The 20977-nt window shown below is 42.8% G+C and overlaps 1 protein-coding gene across 1 annotated transcript in view; it reads left to right on the top strand.

The window, feature by feature from the left end:
* Positions 1-20594, top strand: part of NCALD (neurocalcin delta) — a 42873-nt gene extending 22279 nt beyond the window's left edge. Inside the window, exons 2-4 of the mRNA XM_042870004.1 lie at positions 11425-11821; positions 17664-17769; positions 18755-20594. Of these exons, the coding sequence (XP_042725938.1) occupies positions 11444-11821; positions 17664-17769; positions 18755-18852 (582 nt within the window). The 5' untranslated portion in view covers positions 11425-11443 and the 3' untranslated portion in view covers positions 18853-20594. The remainder of the gene's footprint in view (positions 1-11424; positions 11822-17663; positions 17770-18754) is intronic.
* Positions 20595-20977: the final 383 nt, after the last annotated feature.

The raw sequence follows: 20977 nt of genomic DNA, 5'->3' as shown, positions 1-20977 counted from the left end.
CTTTCCATGTCTGAGAAGTCTTGTTTCCCAAGAAAACAAATCAGATCACCAATATGTCAATCAGTGCTGGTGGTGGTGCTGTAAGGAGTTCGGAAACGGCTCCTAGCGGTGGCATTACTGATAGTGCACCATTAAGACAAAAAGAGCAAGATGAAATTATGGTAGATGAAGTGGTAATAGTTTGCTGGGAATCAGATGCTTGTTTCCTTTGGGTTATTTCAGTAGAGAGAGATGCAGAATTTGTGCTATAAATGTCCTCCTTCCAAGGTTTCCAAATCCTATTGCTTTGGTCGTGACATGCTTCATTTTTAGTATACTGTTTCTGCACACTACATGATGGGGGAAACATCAATGCCAAGAAACATTAGTAGCAGGAAGAGAATAGAGAAAAAGTAAAAAGAAATGATATGGCATGGATGTTTTCAAAGATAATAGAAAATGTAAGAATGATGTGGGTTTTTTTTCTGAGGAGCCAAGAAATAGCAGAGTAAAGTAAGAAATAAGAGAAAAGAGAAAACGTCAAAGAAAGAACAGAGCTCTATACAGTAACACAGTAAACTGAATTCTTGAGAGAAGAAAAATGGGTAGAGGTGCTGAAAGTCAAGTACAAGAAAAGAGAAGTGCAAAATGAAATCTCAGAGAACTGAAATCTTGAGGACAGCAGAGGCGAAAGCAAGCAGACCCAAAGATGTAGTAGGAACCGGATTTTTGTTTATTTGCAGTCGCTAGGAAGTGACAGTTTTTTTCATGTTGTGTAAAATCTGTTTTCCTGAGGTTAAACTTTAGAAAGAAGCTGTCTCATTTTTACTTTGGCTATTCAAAAGTAATACAAATTGCTTGTTGTTCACGTGATGAAGCAAAAATTCATTTGTCCAAACCCAGTTATCTGATATCTGTTTATGTCCTCAGGGGATGTAAATAATGAAGGCAGAAATGCTGTTTACCCATTCATTTTTGGAGGAGTTCATCTCGGTTTTATGGAAAAGGATTTTCAGTGGTAGCACAAAGACATTCAAACAGATAATTCAGATTTTTCAGTCTAGTTTCAGTTCCAGTTTTTATACAGTGTTCCCCACTGTGCCTTATGTAAGGATATGGACGTCTTCATTTTTTACGTACACAATTATTTTTATTTTACTGCAGGAAAATTAAATCGTCTATATTGTGACTGCATGACAGAAATCACTACAAGGCTTCCTTCCCAAAACGGTACTGTTTATATGAGCAGCCACTGCTTACACTTAATATGAAGAACTGCTAGTGTTTTGCCTGCTGATAAAAGCGAATAGTAAGAAGATACAGATTATACAACATGTCCATACGTGTGTGACAGAGATGGACACAGAACACAGGAAATTATTTTTGCACTTAATTTGTAAGATGTTTTTCTATGCCTCTTAAGGCAGTTTGCTTACCGACCTTTACCATGTTGTTCAAGCTTCAAATTCATTCCTGTTGAGTAATTTCTAAAATCGGGCAACACACTACGTTTTACAAGAAACAGCAGTCGGGTATGACATGGGCCTGTTTTTCACAGCGTGCTGTCAGGACTGGACATCATTCTTACTTACAAAATGAGCACAAATCTTCTAGCAGCCGTTACATCGTACCCAAACTAAGCATTCCAAAGAGATAGTACACAAATTGTGCTTGTAGCTGCCAGAGAAAGCAGTGTGTCCACATTAAATGCTAGTTGTTTGTCCCAGAACCTTGGGGTGTCCATCCAGGCCACTTGCCTTATAGAGTGAAGAGAAGCTGGTACTCCAAGGACATGTCATGAGGATCCCAGCTCTGCTCAGTTTTACCTCTTCCCTCTTTCCATTGCTTGTGTGAGAAATGAGGTGCTTGGAGAGTTCAAATGAGCACAGCTAAGTGAAGAGTTCCCCTCTCCCATGGAGAGCACTGGGAATGTTGGCTATCTTCTAAAAATGGGCATAGAGCTTCTCTAGAACTTGTCAGCAATAGCAGTGCAGGCCTTATATATACGACAGTTTTTTCTTTATGCTGAAATGGCTGTGAGAGATAAACCTTATGCTTACAGGTTCAAAGAAACAGAATAGTTTGAGTAGGAAGAGATCTTTACAGATTATCTGGTCTAATTCCCCTGCAATATGCAGGGACACCTACAGCCAGATCAGAATGCTCAGAGCCCCTCCAGCCTGACCTTGAAAGTCTCCAGAGATGGGCATCTGCCTCCTCTCTGGGCAACTTGTTCCAGTTCCTCACTGCCCTGATGGTAAAAAACTTTTTAATTATATCCATTTTAAATCTCCCCTCTTTTAGTGGAAAACATTTCTTCCATTTCTTCTATTTTAATTCTGGGTGGGTTGAGTAGAGTCACATCCACCATCTGCCTGGTGCATGGCATGAGTGTCATCAAGAATAAGAGAGGATACCATCATAGCTAAAGCTAATTGCATTCCTGTTGACAAGAAACTTTTCAGGTGAGGCAGCAAATTTTATGAGTTAGGGTTATGGCTGAGCAAGTAGTCTGGATTTTTGGACCACTTTAGGGACAACTGTTTTTTCCATACCTTGCCTGCAGCATGAAGAATTTAGTTGGGAATACAGGGAAGAGTTTTTAGGAAAAAATAGCATAGATGTTGCCTTAAACTAGAATCAAAAGGTTATTTTATTTTGCTAGTACTGAAGTTCATCATGTCAACGTAACTTCTCAAATAGAAATCAAGCTGTGACTCATCTGAATGAAGCTGTGAGACACAAAAATTTGTCTTCCTACTAATTTTCAAAAAATAAGAAATTATTATGAAACGTTTTATTTAAATTATCTGTTTAAAATCTTTGCAAAATAAAAGTAACTTTCTGTACTGTGGTTTGGAAAGGATCCAGCTGCTTAAGCAAGATCCCTTCAGATGTAGGGGCTGTAGGTTGTGCCATATGTCACTGGGAGGATATTTTTTCATACACTCACAGGAAAATCTTGGGTTTCAAGGACAAATTCCTTTAATGTAGCAATATAGAATGAAGAATAGAAGTGGCCTCAAACTTCCCTAAGCAACAGGGAGCTAAAACCATGCCATATGTCATTGACTTCCACAAGCGATGCTGAGCAACAGAAAATCACCCTGTTCTGCAGTATTACACGCTGCCCCAAGTCATTAACACGAAGCAGATGGCTTTGTTGTTGATTAGAGCTGGTTAGAATTTGAAATTCCCGATCCACATGAAATTTTGACATTTACATTTATTTTCACTACAAATTGGAACAAAACATCAAAATTTCCCAGTGAGATGGAATTTAAAAATTATTTGGAAGCACCGAGCTATTTCATTGCACTGGTAATAAATTGTGTTATCAGAAATGTCGAAACTATGGTAGTACAAAATTTAACATCTAATATAAAAGTCAAAACAAAATTAATAATAATGGCACCCTGAGACTTTTAGCTTTGTTAAAATGAAATGATAAAGTTAAAATGATTAATTCTGACATTTTTCTAGAATTTTTTTTCAGAATGCAACACATTTCCACAAAGCATTTTGACATCAACTCAGCTGCACTGTTGGATGGAAATGAAAAAAAATGTTCACCCAGTGCTGCTCACAAGCTCATCTTGCAGATACAAGGCTGTAAGAATTCTTGGAAACAATGTGCACAGTGAAAAAATCAGTGCTTTCTCTGCAGTTAAAAAAGTTCTCTGAAAGCCATTCTCAGAAATTCTTACAATCTCTACGAAATTACTTCAGTGTCGACTGTCGTCTCTTCCTTAGGTCCCTCATGTTCAGACACACTGACAGTGCTAGGTGCTGTCATGGCCATTCGTATTCATAAGTGGGAAACTCCAGCATTAACTCTGTGCATCATGTTTCCACCTCCTTAACAAGGTTCTGGTCCTGGCCACCAAGACCTCCCACTCCCATTCTCCTGTTGCTTACTTTCCCTGAGAAAGTTCCATGAAATTTCTTCAGTATGGAACAAAAACCCTCAGTTGCTTTCCAGGTAGAACATCATTCCTTTTTCCATCTTTAAACACATCGCTTTTGGCAGTTAATGGCTCGGGATTTTTCAGTATCATGCTTTCATTTTATCTGTCAACACCGAGTCTCTGCTGTGGGATAGGAGACCATCTGTTAGCAATTTTTTTAGGGTAGAGTAAGCACAAATGTCACTCTTTGGGAGTCACATGCTATTTATTTACCAAGATAAAAAAATCAAGATCATGAATTCACATCAGCTTCTCCCATTACTTTGTGCAACAGTAGCTTTCTGCTTCAGTTTCCACTCCCTCCCACCAAGGTACTGCATATATAGTTACATAAAGGGACTGCGTGAGATGTAGGACAGATTAGAAACCCGATAAAGTTGCTGCTAGGTGAATTTGATGATGGTTCTGCTTGGGTGCACTGGGGAGGGTTATGTTACTGCTGGTGAGTGCCTTACACAAAGGGAAGGAGCACTTCAGAAGAGAGAAGAAACCGCGTTCGATGTAGCTGAGATGTGAGAATCAGGATAAAGGCAAATTGCAGCGAGGCAGGCGAGGAGGAAAGCTCTTCTAAAGTGCCCAGGCTCTTGTTAGGCTTCAAAATAAATGGTGTTATTTTCTGAGAGATCTCAGCTTGCTGATTACAGACGCTTTTTGAGAAGCTGCCTATTACACAGGTGTCCAAATAGAAGACGAGCTTCTGCTGAGAAGGCTGAGGTAAACTGTGGTTGAAAAATGTGACCTCGAGCATTTCAGAAAACATGGTCCTGAACAGAGTTGTTAAACAAAGAAACTTCAGGCTCTAAGTTGGTCTCGTAAAAAAAGACAAAATCGGTGTACAAAATGTGTGTCATTCAAATCTTGATATATGGTCTCCTTTGGAAGGAACACCCTGAGATAAAGCCACTCCAGCTGGAACAGACTGAGACATTCTGCCAGCTCCCCTGCAGAGAGCTCAGCACCGGTGTTTGTAAATGCTGCAAGTGTTCCGTGTTTACTGAAACTGCTGAATGCAGCAAAGTCTGGAAAAACATCCTCCTAAGGATGGTCATCCTAATGTACTGTGTTTGCAAGGTCTCTGTAGTCCTTGGTCTTGAAATACTGGGCAAAGGCAAGCACACTTCTGCAACAATACTCCTCGAGTTTGAAGAAATCAAATCTATATAAATATATATCTAATGCACAAAAGGGTCGTCTCAAATCTCCAAGGCAAAGAGTTAGTCATGTTAAAGACCTGAGGTGGCTCTACCCAGGATTAATGAAAAAAATCAGTATTTTATTTCTTACAAAGCCTATGGTGAACTGCCATTCCTCAGTTCTACATAAAGGAATAATTATGAACCAAAAAGTACATGCATGTCATCATGATTTTTATTGCAGTGCGTCCTTAAACAATGAGGGAAAGAATGAAATGAAATAGGGAGACTCTTTGGGAGCCTTTGCTGGGCAGTCCTGTAGGATGACTAATCAGCACATACTGCGTTATTTTTCACACAGCTCATAGGGTGATGGGTTTCTTCTCACTTACCAAAGTACTTTGGATAAGTCCCAGGCACACAGCCGTGGTCCCCTCACATGCATGGGGAAGCACAGGGTTCAGGCTCGCTATGTACCCCTTGGAAGGTCACTGTAGCGCTTGGGAAGGTGGACTTCTTTACGCGCAGTTCCAGTAGTCACTTCTCTGGAAGTCTTCACTACTTGTCTAGGCCTATATGAAAACAGAGGTTATACCTAACTGAGTAGAAAACCTTCCTAAAGAGCTCTTGTTGAACTGCTCTTTGAAGTGGTAGAGATTGAAAGGTATGGAGCACAAGTCTTATGAGGAATGGCTGAGGCAACTGGAATTGTTCAGTCCGGACAAGAGGTGGCTCACGGAGACCTTATTGCTCTCTACAGCTGCCCAAAAAGCAAGGTGGCAAGGTGGGGGTCAGCCTCTTCTCCCAGGTAACAGTGATAGGACGAGAGGTGATGGCCTCAAGTTGTGCCAGGGGAGATTCAGGTTGGGTATTAGGAGACAGTTCTTCTCAGAGTGAGGTAGTGCATTGGAAAAGGCTGCCCAGGTAGGATGTAGAGTCACCGTGCCTGGAGATTTTAAATAGAAGCGTGGATGTGGCACTGAGAAACATAGTCAGTGGGTTGGTAGTTGGACTGGATGACCTTAGAGATCTTTTCCAGCCTTAATGATTCTGTGACCTCACCATCTGTGTGGATTGACTGCTCCCCAGGCAGCAGCAAGCAGCTGACTGCCAGCAGCTGGAGAGCAAATCTGGTTGATGCTCCTGTGCAACCCAAACCTGATGGGTTGAGATGGTGAGACAGAGCCCATTATATGAGCAAGAGCAGGAATAGTTCTCTTCAGCAGATAAGTTTATATGAGCAGGGCTTTAAAATGGAAAGTGTTACCGACCATGAACACGAGTGCAGTTACTGCACAACGCTTTGCATATCTGCATAATGCGATCTTTCCCCTCAGCTCCTAATAGCAGAAATACACCTAGTCATATCTTCCTGTACCACACGCTCAGCCTTGCAGGAAGCAGTTTGGACTCAGACATCTGCTCTGTGCAAGGGGGCACAAGGGCATTAACCCTCTGAGCGCTTGTGTCTACAGCACTGCATTGCTGAGAGTAACGTGATGAGCTCTTATCTAGCATCTGCCACTGATTCTGAAGATCCTGATGGTAGTGCATTAGCATTTATTGACAGGGGCAGTGCCTTTCTGCTCCTTGTCCTTTCCCACTCCCCTCTCCAGCTCTCATTGCTAAAATGCATGAAGGAATTATGATAAAAAGAAACAGGAGATGATGTGGAGCAGCTGTAACATTTCTCTGCAAGGGTAAATCTGCAGGGATAAAAGCCTGGGCTTTTGATGTTCAATATCCATAAGCGTCTCCAAGTTTGCATCTCATGAACACTGTGCAGCTGCTCCTCCTTGGGCTGCCCACCCCGCTTCAAGAAGAGCCGCAAAGGTTTTGCTGTCACTTCTTGTCCTTGGTTTCTCTTGGGGGCTGTAGCAGGAAACCCAGAAGCGAGTGCTGTTCAAAGGGCACTTTCTGCAGGGGAAGGTCCCCTTGAGGGGGCTGGAGGACAATAAAGTTCTACTCTGTGCTGGGTGTTTTAGGCATGGTGTTCTTGTTATGCCGCACTGCAAATCTGTTTACTGCTCTTCCTTGTGAATATTCATAACAGAATGTCAGATTTTTTTTTATGAATCTTGCTTGTGAATTTTATCCATTTCCTTGCTGTTTGCCAATACCATCAGATAAACTGAGAGCGGCAAGGCTGAGAAGTTTAATCTGCATGAATATTTTTTGAGGTCCCTGTGTGATTTGTAGTAAGTTGTATTTTCTTTCAAAAATATGTTCTGAGATACTGCTCCAAAAGAAAATACAGTGGAATAAAAGCAGCAGAAGGGTTTGTTGCCCAGTCAGGGCTGTGCTTGGGAAGGCTGGATCAGCGCCGATGTCCATCCGTGCAGTGTGCTGCACAGATCCTGGTGATCCTGGAAAGGTGATCCTGGAGAAACCCATCACTACTTCTGTTTGTTCTCTTGGAATTGCCATAGCATTCTGATGGTTGAAAAGCTCTCTCTTCGGTCTCGTGAAAAATCTCACAGCCAGGCCTGATTAGACCTAGCTCTAAATATTTGATGTATGGAGCATTCTCTATGCGTTTCCTACAGTAACCAGCAAACAGATTCTTCTCATAGCAGTCACCCAGCAGTGGCATTTTCCTTTCTGATCTTCTGTGGGCTGGAATGAAATTGACCTTTCCAGCCATAAATGCATCCCCAGTACCAAATAATTTGCCAAATAAAATTGTGATGCCTCAGAAATAAGGCATCACAATATTATTGTGTCATGTTGTCCCACACAGCAGTCATTCACATCCATTAAATCCAGCATTGTTGTATCAGAGGGAGAAACTGCAAGTAAACATCATCATTAAAAAACAAATCTCTTTGTTTTGTATACCTCCAGTATTTATTTTTCAGGATTGTCAGTGCTTTACTTTGCCACTGATTGCTATTCACTACTTACTTGCTTTAATTATTTGCACCTCACAATTTATTAGAACTTTGAGAGATCTTCAAGCGGTGGTAAAATATGGGGAAAATGCCTGAGCAGATTCAGATTTATTTCATTCCTTGCATTTATTGCTGCCATTGCTGACTGGAAGTCTCTTAGCTCACTGTGCTCTGCCCGTAATGCAATCTATCCTGAAGAGGCAGGCAGCAGTTTACAAAGTGATTATGAGGATCTTTGAGTGTCTTCAAGGATTTTCTGTACTTGGTTGCAAAGGCATTTTGATCTGCTGTTGATGGAATGGGCACAATAAATCCCATATTTGTGGTTCCTAGAACAGGACCTATTAATAACAAACAAATTGGAGGGCAAGGACCATGAAACAAATTGATTGCAAGTGGGCTCAAGAATAATTCTATGGCTTTTGACTGTGTTGCCTGGTATCACAGTGGCTATGAGTTTCTGCCCCTTGCTGAACTACATACTATTTGTTCTCCCTTCATGATTGGAGAACAGATTTCTTTCTGATGGCGATGTTTTGCAGCTACCAATAAAATGCAGTGCATTCTGTTATCCTATTTTTTTTTCAGTTCCTTGATAAAAATGCATTATCAGCTATAAATGCATTGTTTTGTGGTCTGAAACTCAGTGTTGGGTATCTCATGAAGGCCAGAGACCGGATACTATATTCATAAGACTCCAGACTGGAAGTGTGCAGGCTGAGTTCTGCATTCTCAAATGTTTGAGGTATTAAAAAGCAGCAAGGGATTATGCTGCTAATGCCAGCTCACTCACACTACAGCTGGCTTGTGCATGGTTCAGAGATCTTCCCTCCCTCCAACGTCTGCAGAGCATGCAGCCCTGGGGCTGTGGGGCGGCTGCAGGCACGGGTAGATGCTAACTGCTGTGGGATTTTGCTGGATTGCTTTTGCTAAACTGATGCTGCTTTAAACTAAGACTTGCTGTTTCACTTGCCCAGGTGCTTTTCTATCCGTACAGAAGATCCTGCTCCTGCCATTTTGCTTAGCACAAGTGTGTCTAATGTGATCTGTATACTCTACTTGCTCCATGCTGTTTAGTGGGGATCCCAACCAATGCCCACTGAAGGCAACACAACACTCAGCTATTGACTGGGTCTACAGAACAGGGACATTTCTGACATTTTCAGGGTATTAAGATCTTAGATGACTGAAGGACTATATGGTAGCTTTTCATCAGGAGGAAAAGTAACAGGAAAAAATTATCTTTGAGGTAGCATCTTCCACTTTCAAAGTGTTTTGGAGATCCCTTGAGAAGAAAAGACATCATTTGGATTGAGCTAGTTGTGCAGATCCTGGAGGTGGGCAGAAGATGGAGGAGCTCCCAGCAGGCAGGACTCCTCAGTGTGTCAGCCTCCTGTCCATGAGCAGGGAGCATCCTCTCTGTCAGCTCTAGGAGCTCAGACATGCAGCTAGTGGAGCCTGTGGAGGCATGGACAGATCTAAGATGGATTCCGCCATCTCATCTCTGAGAAATAAAGCTTTGAGGTTGCTGTGGTTCAAGAACATAGGAGACAAAGGAGACAGTCCTCCAGCTGCCTTGAGGAATTCAAATTCAACTTCTTTCCACAGGAAGTAATAAACATCAGTTAGGGGGAGCCCCTATTTCTCTTTCCTAGTGTCACATAGGAGAGGCAGGAGCTGAGCTTCAAATAATAGTACATTTCTCACTAGCTGCTACTGTCACTTAATGATTCTGTTTTATTCTATGTTTTTTAGAAGTATTATCTTGATCTAGAAAGGACATTTTACTGAACATTCATTTGCCACTCCAGGCATCGTTCGTAAATCCATCTCAGCAGCTCAGAGATTCTGTTCTGACAACAGCGTGGGAGTCTTGTATAAATTATTTTGCAATTCTACTTAACTTGTCCACACATCAGATTTTAGTTGTGACTGTCATTCCCCTGATAAATTCTCAGGCAGATTTCTGTAGACAAAGCGTATCTTCCCACAGTTCAGGTATAATGCTAACCTTCCAGGAAAAATGATGGTGCTGTCCTTTGGAGCCAGCACACTCAGACTCTGAGACTTAAAATCCAAACACCTCCTTTAGGAGCTGGGAATGTTCAGCCTGGAGAAGAGGAGGCTCAGGGGAGACCTCATTGCTCTCTATAACTTCCTGAAGGGAGGTTGTAGTGAGCTGGGGGTCGGCCTCTTCTCTCGTGTCGTTAGTGATAGGACCAGGGGGAATGGTTTCAAGCTACGGCAGGGGAGATTCAGGCTGGACATGAGGAAGTATTACTTTTCAGAAAGGGTGGTCAGGCACTGGAATGGACTGCCCAGGGAGGTGGTGGAATCGCCGACCCTGGGGGTGTTCAAGGAAAGGCTGGATGTTGTGTTGAGGGACATGGTTTAGTGGGAGCTATTGGGAATAGGTGAACGGTTGGACTGGATGATCTTTTAGGTCTTTTCCAACCTTAGTGATTCTATGATTCTATGATTCAATCATTAGTAAATCTGCTGCACAGTGCGATATGTAGCAACTTGCCTTAAATAAGATATAATTAAAGTGATTTAACTGAAAGGTGGAGATAAAAGATTTTTTCTTAATGGTTAATTTCAGTAAAATGAATTTCCAATTTCGTTGTCTGGATGCTTCATTTTTTTCCTCTCCCTTTTTTAAAAAAGGTTCATTTTCAAAGAGTCATGACCACCCAGGCTACTATTACTCAGTAATAACTCCATTTTCTGGCTACAAGGAGAATTTTATACAAGCAAACCAAAAAAAAAAAAAAACGAATACAAAAACTCCTCATCGTTTGGGGCAGGGGAATCCACCACTCACAAAATCTTCCCAGATTTTATCTGCATTTGAAATCAAATGGGAATTGGTCCATGCCAAACAAGAGAGGCAAAGTATGGGTGGTGCTGACTGACTCATGAAGATGTGTCGAGAAGTTCTTTGGAGCTCCTGGTTTCTGTGCCCCTGGTAGGTGCACTCTGATCCCATTTTGGAGCAAATAAAAACAATTATTTGCAGCAGCCTGCAAATAAACAACAAAAATAAATAAATAAAATAGAAAGCAGCTTTTTGGGGTAAGGTCCATGAGCCGTTTGGGTTGGCTGGAGGATGTGCTGCAGCACACAGCTATCAGTCAGCATGCGACTCACATCATCCATTGCTTACATGGTGATTTAAAAGGGAAAGTAGGATGGCAATAAATTCAGTGCAACAACAGCTCTCCATGCTGTGAAAGTGCAAAATAAATAACATGTAGGAGAGGCTTGTTAGTTTTTTCAGAGAGTACTTGTAGTAGGAGACGCTGTAAAAATTTTCAGTTGATCCCCAAGTGCAAACCATCGTCAGAAAACTCCAACACACTGCTCTTTTGCAGCCTTCAAACTAATTGTTTTTAATAATGTCAAATGTTAATAACTATTATAACTAAAATGAAGGGTTTTTTTCCTCTGTAGGTAATATTTGGACACCAACATGGGAAAGCAAAACAGCAAGCTACGCCCTGAAGTCATGCAAGATTTGCTAGAAAGTACAGACTTTACAGAACACGAGATCCAGGAGTGGTACAAGGGCTTCTTGAGAGACTGCCCGAGTGGACACTTATCCATGGAGGAGTTTAAAAAAATCTATGGGAACTTTTTCCCTTATGGGGACGCTTCTAAGTTTGCGGAACACGTATTCCGCACTTTCGATGCCAATGGAGATGGGACAATAGATTTCAGAGAATTCATCATAGCCTTGAGCGTAACATCAAGAGGTAAACTGGAGCAGAAGCTGAAGTGGGCATTCAGCATGTACGATCTCGACGGGAACGGCTACATCAGTAAGTCAGAGATGCTGGAAATCGTACAGGTACGTGCTGCTCAACGGCACCCCTTCGCCTCCCTCATTCCAAAGAAACTATGGAGTGATGCCAGCATGAGAGCTGGGTGAAAAACTGTGGCAGCACTGGGGGTTGATGTTCTGGGTTCTCTGTGTAACGCTTGAATGTAAAATGCTATTTCTTTTGGCAAAGGTTTGTCGCAATTCATCCTACCATCTACCATCCATTAGATATCCAAGCTAAGTTTTTCTGAGTGATACACTGCATGGGAAGCTCTCCTCCAGGAGCTGTGTTGAGCCAGAGCAGAGCAGTTAGCCTGCTGATCAGTGTGCTTCTGCCCTCTGGGAAATCACTGCCAACTAATTACAGTTAATTACAGTTGGACCAAGTAGGTATCTTAGATTAACCAGATAGCCTACTTTTAAGAAAGGCAGGCTCCCTCAATAAGAAATCTGCTTTGAAATCATGTTGTTATGAAAAAACAGCCCGTGTATTTTAAAACACATCTACCTGTCTAATTCCAGCATGGTCTGCATACTTAATGCAGTACCTGCTATCTTCATATTAACTTGCCAGTACAGATAAACCTTCTTTGGATAGATGAAGTTTCCATACACTACTTCTTTGGACACATTTTTTTTGTGCTGTTAATAGGAGTCCCACGTCATTCTGTCTTTCTCTAACATGTTTTTGCCCCTGAGGGACATCACTCCATCACACTACTCAATGCTTTAAAACATTTTTGGTACAGTAGTGCATTTACACAGCTTGAGTCTGTGTAATGCAGCATTGCTCAAAAAAAAAAAAAAAAAAAATCATGTTATCAGATCCTTCATTTCATTGGGAATTTTGCAGTGCTCACTATGTACTGTATTATTCAGATTTGTATTTGTACTAGAAATGAAGGGAAAAGAATACACACAAATTACAGCCTGTGATAGCAAGCTGTGTGTATGGAATCAGTGTAATGTGTGATGCCCTTGTCTTTCTGTCAGGATTTTCAGTGTCCTCCAAACTGTAAAAACACACTTCTTCAGTAATAACAGATATGTGGCTCCGTTGCAAATGTAGAGTTGTTGTGTTGTATTCCACCAATTTTATTTTGTGTTCCAATTCCTGGGGTAAGAAGCAGGGCTGCCCCGAGTGAGCAGACACCACCCAGTCTTGGTGCAGTGGAATATTTGCGTTAGAAGAAACTCTATTCCTTCAAATCTTCCACCCCCACGGGCAGGGTAACAGGCTGCCAAATACATTTTTTCTAGCTATGCTTCTCATATATGAAAAATAAAAAGAGAATCCCCAAAGAACTAAGAAAACACAAAGCAAAGACCAAGGGATCCCAGCCCTAGCCAGTGCCTTCTGCTTGGGAGGAGACAAACCAAAGGCTGCCTCCTACAGGAGGCCTAAGTGCCCAGTAGCAACATACATTGCCAAATAAGAAGGTTTACAGATACAGAGAACAAGGATACAAGAGTGTTCATGTCAAATTTGAAGTATGGATGGCTGGAATCTCTGTGGTGATCCAAGCAGGGACCAGCAGAAATAGCAGCTTTTCCCAGCAACCACAAACCTACTCACCAGCGTGCTTTGAGGCTGAAATGCTTGGCCTTCTTTGTCATCATCTTGGTATCAAATTATAGCACTATCTTTTACAACCATGCTGCATGCATCTCAAAGTGAACCTGCAGTGTAGGAGGCAGTGGGAGCCCCTAGCTCCTCCCTGTTGGGTAGGATTAGCAAGAGAGTGGTGAGGTGCTGGAACAGGCTGCCCAGGGAGGTTGTGGATGCCCCATCCATCCTTGGAGGTGTTCAAGGCCAGGTTGGATGGGGTCCTGTGCAGCCTGGTCTAGTGTTAAATGGGGAGGCTGGCAGCCCTGCCTGTGGCAGGGGGGTTGGAGATTCATGATCCTTGAGGTCCCTTCCAACTCAAGCCATTCTATGATTCTATGATTCTATGATTTGTTGCATGGTTTCTGAAAGTACATTCAGCTGAGATCTGAAATCAGGCAGGAAGTGCCATTTCTTGCTTTATCAAGAGGCTCCGTTGATGTACACTGATCAGCTTTATAAAAAAGCAGCTAGTAACTATCACTTTCATTTATGAAAGATGATCATTTTTTTAATATGGAAAGACAGGATTCTGTATTGAATGTCTTTGTGGATGCCCTCAGCTGCTGGCTGTGAAAAACACAACTCTGTAATATCTCTGCTGTATGTCTCAGAGGAACCTATTACAAGTCCCTTATCTAGCATACATTTGCATATTGATATAGCAGAGTTTACTATGTTTTCATCTAGATTCTTGTTTGAGACAATATATCAAAATGAATGGAAAAAAAATGCAACCAATTTAAATAGTAGTTTCCCTGAAAAATGCTGCCCCTACTTACAGCTCCAGGGTGCCCTGGGATTACTGCATTTGAAATAATGTGGAAAAGAAGCATGGAAAGCTTCTCATCTTTTTCAGTCTGTTTTCTTTGTGCTTGGAAAGCTATTTCTCCACAGCCATTTTCTCTGTAATGCCGATGGTTACATACATTTTCCTTCTTAGTACCACTAACAGCACTATGAGCAGTTCAGAACCTTTTGAAGCCTCTCTAATACTACTGCCAGTCACAGCACATCTGCAATGTACTGCAGGAAGAGGCTTCATAGCCTGCCCTCCTGATTGACCTTGCTACAGGTTCTACTGCTCTAGAAATGCTTTTCACATCTCTCATGTGTTTACCCATAATTCTAAATCTCAGAACATTCCAAAATAACAGCAATCCAGATAGAAGCTTTGTTTTTATTCCCCTGGCTGAAACTGGATGTATTTGGCAAGAATCTCTTGCAAATAAAATTGAAATAAAATATGGAAGCCCTGCATTGGGGGTGCATTTTATTCAAAGTGTGGAATCATGGGATGCACATTAAGAGTCCTAAGACAAGAGGCAAGAATAACACTTCCAGCTTAATACAAAATGAAGTACACCCATTTCATCTGCTGGGCCAGGAGGAAACAAAAGCTGATATGGGAAGAAGTAGAAGCTGATACAGCTTTCAGTAAACATAGTATCAAAAATCATAGAATCATAGAATCATACAATGGCCTGGGTTGAAAAGGACCATAATGATTATCTAGTTTCAACATTCCTGCTATGTGCAGGGCTGCCAATCCCAGTGAGATTAATAGGAAAGCAATTTTTTCAGGTTCTTTATTCACTTTGTGAGATTTCTAGCTGTCAAATTAATTTTGATTGAGGAAAAAGGATTGCCTCAACATTTGTGCTGTCATCATGCCATCACTGTAAGGAGCACTTCAACACTTTGCCAGCTCCAGCAAGAAATCATAGACCTCACAGAGATTTCTGGACAGTGTTTAGCACTGCCACTGGCTCTACACTGAGCAGCAGCTGGGAGCAACGTGTGGTGAAGAGGTGAGACTTGCTCTAAAGCACCCACTGCAGATGATATAAATGCAGGTGGAACATGACAGGGAAGAGCTCAGGGAAGAACCAGACAGAGTGGATGAAAGTGGAGCCTGTGATTAGTGGCATCCAGGGGTGCATGGGAGCTGAAGAGGGCTTCCTGGCAGAAGTCCACCTGGGAACTGATAAATGACCAGCTCCAAACCTTGCACGGTGTACCAGGTACTGGTGCCGTGAGGCTGAGCAATTGTTCTCCATGTGGATTGGAGCTCCCACAGCCTTTCAGTGCCAGATTATGCAGCCCAGGGTTGGCACAGCCAAGTTCCACAGGGTTATTGCATGAAACCCGCTTCCTTCAAGACTCGCCTTTCAAATCAGTAATAGAAAGCTCTTTGTAGCTGCAATGAATTAATCTGGGGCAAATCTCTAGATTCTGAATCAGTTTTAGCTGGCTTTTACTTTGGGAAAACTTCCCACTGAACTTCTGAGTAAGGACAGAAGAATTTGTCCAGAGGAACCATTTTCAGCATGAAAGGAATGCTTACTATGTTATTCCCATCTGGCTTTCCTAGAATATCTCATCTGTTATTCCCTTCACACGCCTCTGTGAAAAGGACCCTGTGGGATGAAGTCATCTTGAAGAGGTTTTTTTTTGTCCTAAAAATCTGCAAATTCTTACTATGGTTACTTTGACCAAAGTAAACACGCCTGCGCTGCTGCTCCAGGGCATTCCTCCCACACTTTCAATACAGACTCTTTGCTTTGCTGTCCTCTCACCCTGAGCAATGGAATGACCTCTCCACCTCTTCCTCCCTCAGACAAAAGCTAGACAGCCTAAGATGCTTACACATGGCAGCTTTATGAACCTCATCTCTGCTCTAACCCCTGAGAGGCTCACATGCTGATTGGGATGAAGCAAGTGCAGATTCTTACTGATCGCCTTCTCCTTTTTTTTTTCTTTTCCTCTATTCCCTCCTTCCTGCATCTCCTTCATCCTGATGTCCACTTGCTCCCACGTTCATCCCTTCTACTATTCTCTTGGTCATCTGATAGTCAAGGCTGAGTGGAGAGCATCCCTGTCTGTTCTGCAGCTCATACTATTGCACCCTGAATTCCTTGGGATCCTTTGGGCATTCCCGCAGCCTAATTTATGATGATTAAAAGAATGTTCACCACCTTCCTATTCAGCCAGCAACTGACCATGCTGAATTGTTATTCTACCATGATCTATAAGCAGCATTACAGTCTCAGGAGATGGCAGATGAGGAAATCTGCAGCCTCGGTTTTGGTGGCATAACTGAAAGAGCAGATGTTTGACTGCGCTGAGCATAAGTGATGAATATTTAATTAAACAGATAAATGCCTTTCTTGGGGTGTTTATGCTTCAAGTTATTTAAAGGCTAGGCAATTTGAAAGGTGAGCTGGCTCTGCCTCAGAGAAGAAGCTAGTGAGATGGCTGAGGCAATGGGTGCTAGTTGGTCTGCATGTAGAACGTGCTGCTCAGCAGTGTCCTCCAGCTGGTGAACCGCTCTTGGGGCTGTTCCCTAGGGATCTTCGGCCAGAAGTTTGGAGTGTGGCAGGCAGAGTGCTTTCATGGATAGAAAGTGAAGCAGAGGAGCTTCAGCGAGCCTTCTGGGTCCTGCAACAATGATTCAGCCTGCAGGGCAAGAGGATGAGGTGAAGAGACCATCACTGCTTCTTGTTTTAAAATTAACATCGCTTCTCTTCTAGGGGCAGCTAGGATCACATGTGACAGTCCATGCAAAGAACCACAGTGGTGGGACCAAGACATCTGTTCTGTGTGGAAGAAATTATGAATGGTGTTTTTCTAGCTCTGTAGGCACACAAGAAGGCCATCTCATTGCTGGCCAAGCCTTCCTTATTTTCAGAAAAGGTGGGGATGAGTCATTGCCCTCCCACAGGCAGGATGCTGACTGAGGGTGGAGAAGGCAGATGGGTACACAAAGTGGGGTGAGGGATAGGAGAAGTGAAGATGGAGCCAGAGTGGCTGAAGTGCTGAGAAAGGCCACAGCACTGAGATAGGCTGCAGGACTGAAACGGGCTGTAGCACTGGGCAGCCCACAGCATGAAGGTGGGCTGGAGCATGGGACAGACCCTGGTGGTCTTTCTGCTCCCCAGGTCCCAGGAGCTGCTACTGCCTAAGTGCTCTCCAAGTGATAAATTCATCCAAAGGCTGTTCTCATAAGGCAAAATGTAATCTTGGTCCAAACTGAGATTGTGTTTAACTGTGACTAGTAAGGAACACTTTAATTCCTAAATGAGTATCCCACTGAAGAGGGCAGCTGCCTGTACTTGTGTCTCCATTCAGCATCCACAGAATATGTCCCAGCTAATGTTTCCAGGGTATTTTCTGCCTGTTTCGGTCACCAGGTGGTAACCATACCGCTACACTGACCTAATGTGCTTTTTACCAGCTCTTTGCTCGTGTCATATCACACAGGCAATCTATAAGATGGTTTCTTCTGTAATGAAGATGCCAGAAGATGAGTCAACACCAGAGAAAAGGACAGAGAAGATCTTCCGCCAGATGGACACCAACCGTGATGGTAAGCTCCCTGCAAGATGCCATCAGACCCCTCAACCTCACTGCTCCTGCTCTAGCCTTATGGGCAAAGCCATGGTGCCTAAGGATTTCTCCTCACCCCTTTGTAGGCAGGCTGCCCTGCTGTCTCTGGGACTTAGGGCTGTGTGATGCTCAGAAACACTGCTCAGAAACCCACATCCAGGTCTTTAATGTTTCACACGATTTTTTTTTTCTTGTCAGTTCATTGATTTCACACTAGGAGATGATAGTCTCAGAATAAACACCTAAGTTTTTCCACTGAGGAGTCGAGCATTGATTTGCCTGTATTTCAGGTTTTTAAAAACCTTTGCCCTTGTTGTCTGCTCTCACCTGGTAGAGTGGTTGTTGAATCCAAAACAAGTGAAACTTCCCTACATTTCTGACATGCAACTCATCTTCTCACTACTTTGTATGAAAGTAAGTGGTATTTCCTAAAAAAAAAAAAGAAAAGAAAAGAAAAAAAAGAAATTATTGAACTATGGGAAAAATCAGTGTGGCTGTGGCCTCTTTTCAAAAGGAGAGGTCTCTCCATGGTCTGTGGAAGGAAACAAGCCTTGTGTGAGATTCTCAGGTGACTCAGTCTCACCTCTATCATAACCAGGGCTTGAATGTTTGGCCTTAGCTCAACCCTACCTCAGAGTAGGAGGATTTGGGCACACTCCTGCCTTTCTCTAAGGCATCAGGAACAAGATGTTGCTGGGGGAGATGTGACCCCATGTCTTCTCACCTGATCAGTGCTTCTGACTGCTCAGCACAGGCGCCCACAGAAAGTGCTCCTCTGCGGGTGCAGCCACCATCCTCTCTCCGTCCTTCTTCCAAACCAGCATTCTGAGAAAGCACCCACCTGCCATGCACCCCCAGGGATTTCCCTTGCTCCCTGCCACTTTCCTTCCACCACTCTTCTCTGCAGGCTTGGCAGGTGTGCGGTGGCCGTCCATGGGTGCTAAGTCAACGTGTCTCTTTTCTAGGAAAACTCTCCCTAGAAGAGTTCATCCGAGGCGCCAAGAGTGACCCATCAATAGTGAGACTCCTGCAGTGTGATCCCAGCAGCGCCGGGCAATTCTGAACCCAGTCTTTGGATGAATTATGTATCCGCTTTTTTTTTTCCTTGCCAAACAACATTCATGGTAGTGTTGCCTCTGTATGGCCAATTATGCCTTCTTTTGTGGCATCTTATAGCTTCTTTTGTTGTGGATTAATTATAAGAATGCTGAATTGCTCTTTACAATTTGTCCAGAGCACGAGCAGTACTGTTTTAAACAGATATTGTGGTGTTATCATTGTTTTAAAGATTTTTTTTTTTTTAACGTGTCTGTTTTGGAAAGTACACTTGAGAAGGACAAAACCAACAACAAACCCTTGGCAACAAGACATAATGACAGGTTTTGGGTTGCTGCTTAGTAGCTGAGTATTCACCCAGAGGACCTGGAAGTGTAGCAGAGATTGAAACAAGAGGGTTATGATGGGGTAGGACTCTCCTGGGATCTCCTCTCCTGCCCAGGAGGCACCAGTGAAGCTCAAAGACAGGATGATGAATGTGCACGACTGGTGAGGGCTGCACTGTCTGCACCCCTGCACCTACGCTTCATTGTTTCAATGCTGTGAACATTTTCAGTGTTGTAAAGGAGAAGGAGGAGAAAAAAAAAATAATGCAATCAACAGTTTTTACTTGGTTTACAGCGGCTCATTTCACATGGCTTTATCTGAAAATCCAGCAATTTGCAGTCCTGATCCCAAAATCCACAACTGACGATACCTCTTGCCATTTGGGGTCAGCAAAGGCAGACATGGATATTAAAAACGGGGTATTGACAACGAATTTAAGGGAGATACATGTTGAATGTGAAATGTTCAGGTTAGTAATAAAGTAGTTTCTGCTAAGGAGAGCGGGCATTCAGCCAAGGAACTGATGTACACCTGCGAGCGGCTAGAACCGAAGAAAACCAGCTATTTGGAATGTTCTCGTGTAGCACGACATTCTGGGGGTGTTTTTGTCTCTCTCCACATAGCTAATGCAGTTTCCAGGCCTGCTCCTTGGGGAAGGCTGTCATCAAAACTTGTTTTAAGCATAAGATTGTAGCATTTATATTTCCTTCATTGCAGTGAAGTTCAAAAGTCTGTACTAAAACAAGGAAATGGTACGCTTTATGGTATATTTATATATATAAAAATTAAAACAAAACAACAAAAAAAAAGATCAGCTCTGAGAGAAATGTTGAATGTTTATCTTTTCGCCTGGATGCAGGAGTTCTGAAATTTGCTGCTGCAAACCTTTATCCTTCGGTCAGAGTTGCTGCTTCCCAAGCTAGGACGCAGACATGGGATTTCTTGGTAACTGTACAAGTGCTGCTGCAACAGAAAGGCTTTAGTGACTGGAGGCATTACGCTGACTGAATTGGCGTTAATCTGTCATTAGCTGAAGGCTGTTCTGTGATCCTGCTGGCGAGGTGTCCATGTGGGCAACGCGCAGCCATGGGGAGCCGTGAGCTTGGCAGTGTGACCTTTGCCTGACAGGCAAGGTTGGCGTTTTGTCAAGTGACCTTGTAGATGCTAATCCCCAGTAGTCTTAATTTAAAATAAACTAAGTAAAATAAGTCTGCTCTGCAGATGATGATTCACTAACTAGAAGTCATGAAAAAGTAGCAGTGTGAATAATTTTTTGTTGAACACTAGGTAGCATATACAACTAAGAGAGAAGAAATTCCAAGGCTTAATTTCTCATGATCATTTCCTTTGCCAGGTTGAATATGCAAAGCATATTACAATAAAATGAAAATAAATTGAAAATGGCATTGCTAATCAGTTGTACCAAAACGATTGTGAGTGGCTAATTACACTCAGTAAATATGTTCAGGCACACACCTTTGTCTCAAAGGACTGCAGAAAGCCAACCGAAAGTTTATTGCCGTGGCACTAATTAAAATCCTGAGCAGAGGGGTGTGGGGAAAAGTGAGAAGGTAGAAGCACACAGGTGCACAGACATGAACAGCTTGCAATACTTAGTGCTTCCAGCTGTTCTGAGCATCACAGGCACATTCTGCACTGATTCTTACAGTTGATGAAAATGTTCCTTAGCTCTTGCTCTCTGACCCTCATCAGATACCCTGTGAACAAATCTCACCCTGCAAAGGAGACCCTGAGCCTCCCTTTCCCTAGGAGAAACCTGTGTCTGTCACCTCCCCACTTGCTGC

This window comes from Lagopus leucura, unplaced genomic scaffold, assembly GCF_019238085.1.
Source record: "Lagopus leucura isolate 7727_CA_CO unplaced genomic scaffold, USGS_WTPT01 Super-Scaffold_100002, whole genome shotgun sequence".
Lineage (NCBI taxonomy): Eukaryota > Metazoa > Chordata > Aves > Galliformes > Phasianidae > Lagopus > Lagopus leucura.
The sequence above is the reverse complement of the archived record's forward strand: the minus strand, read 5'-3'. Positions and strand labels throughout refer to the sequence as shown.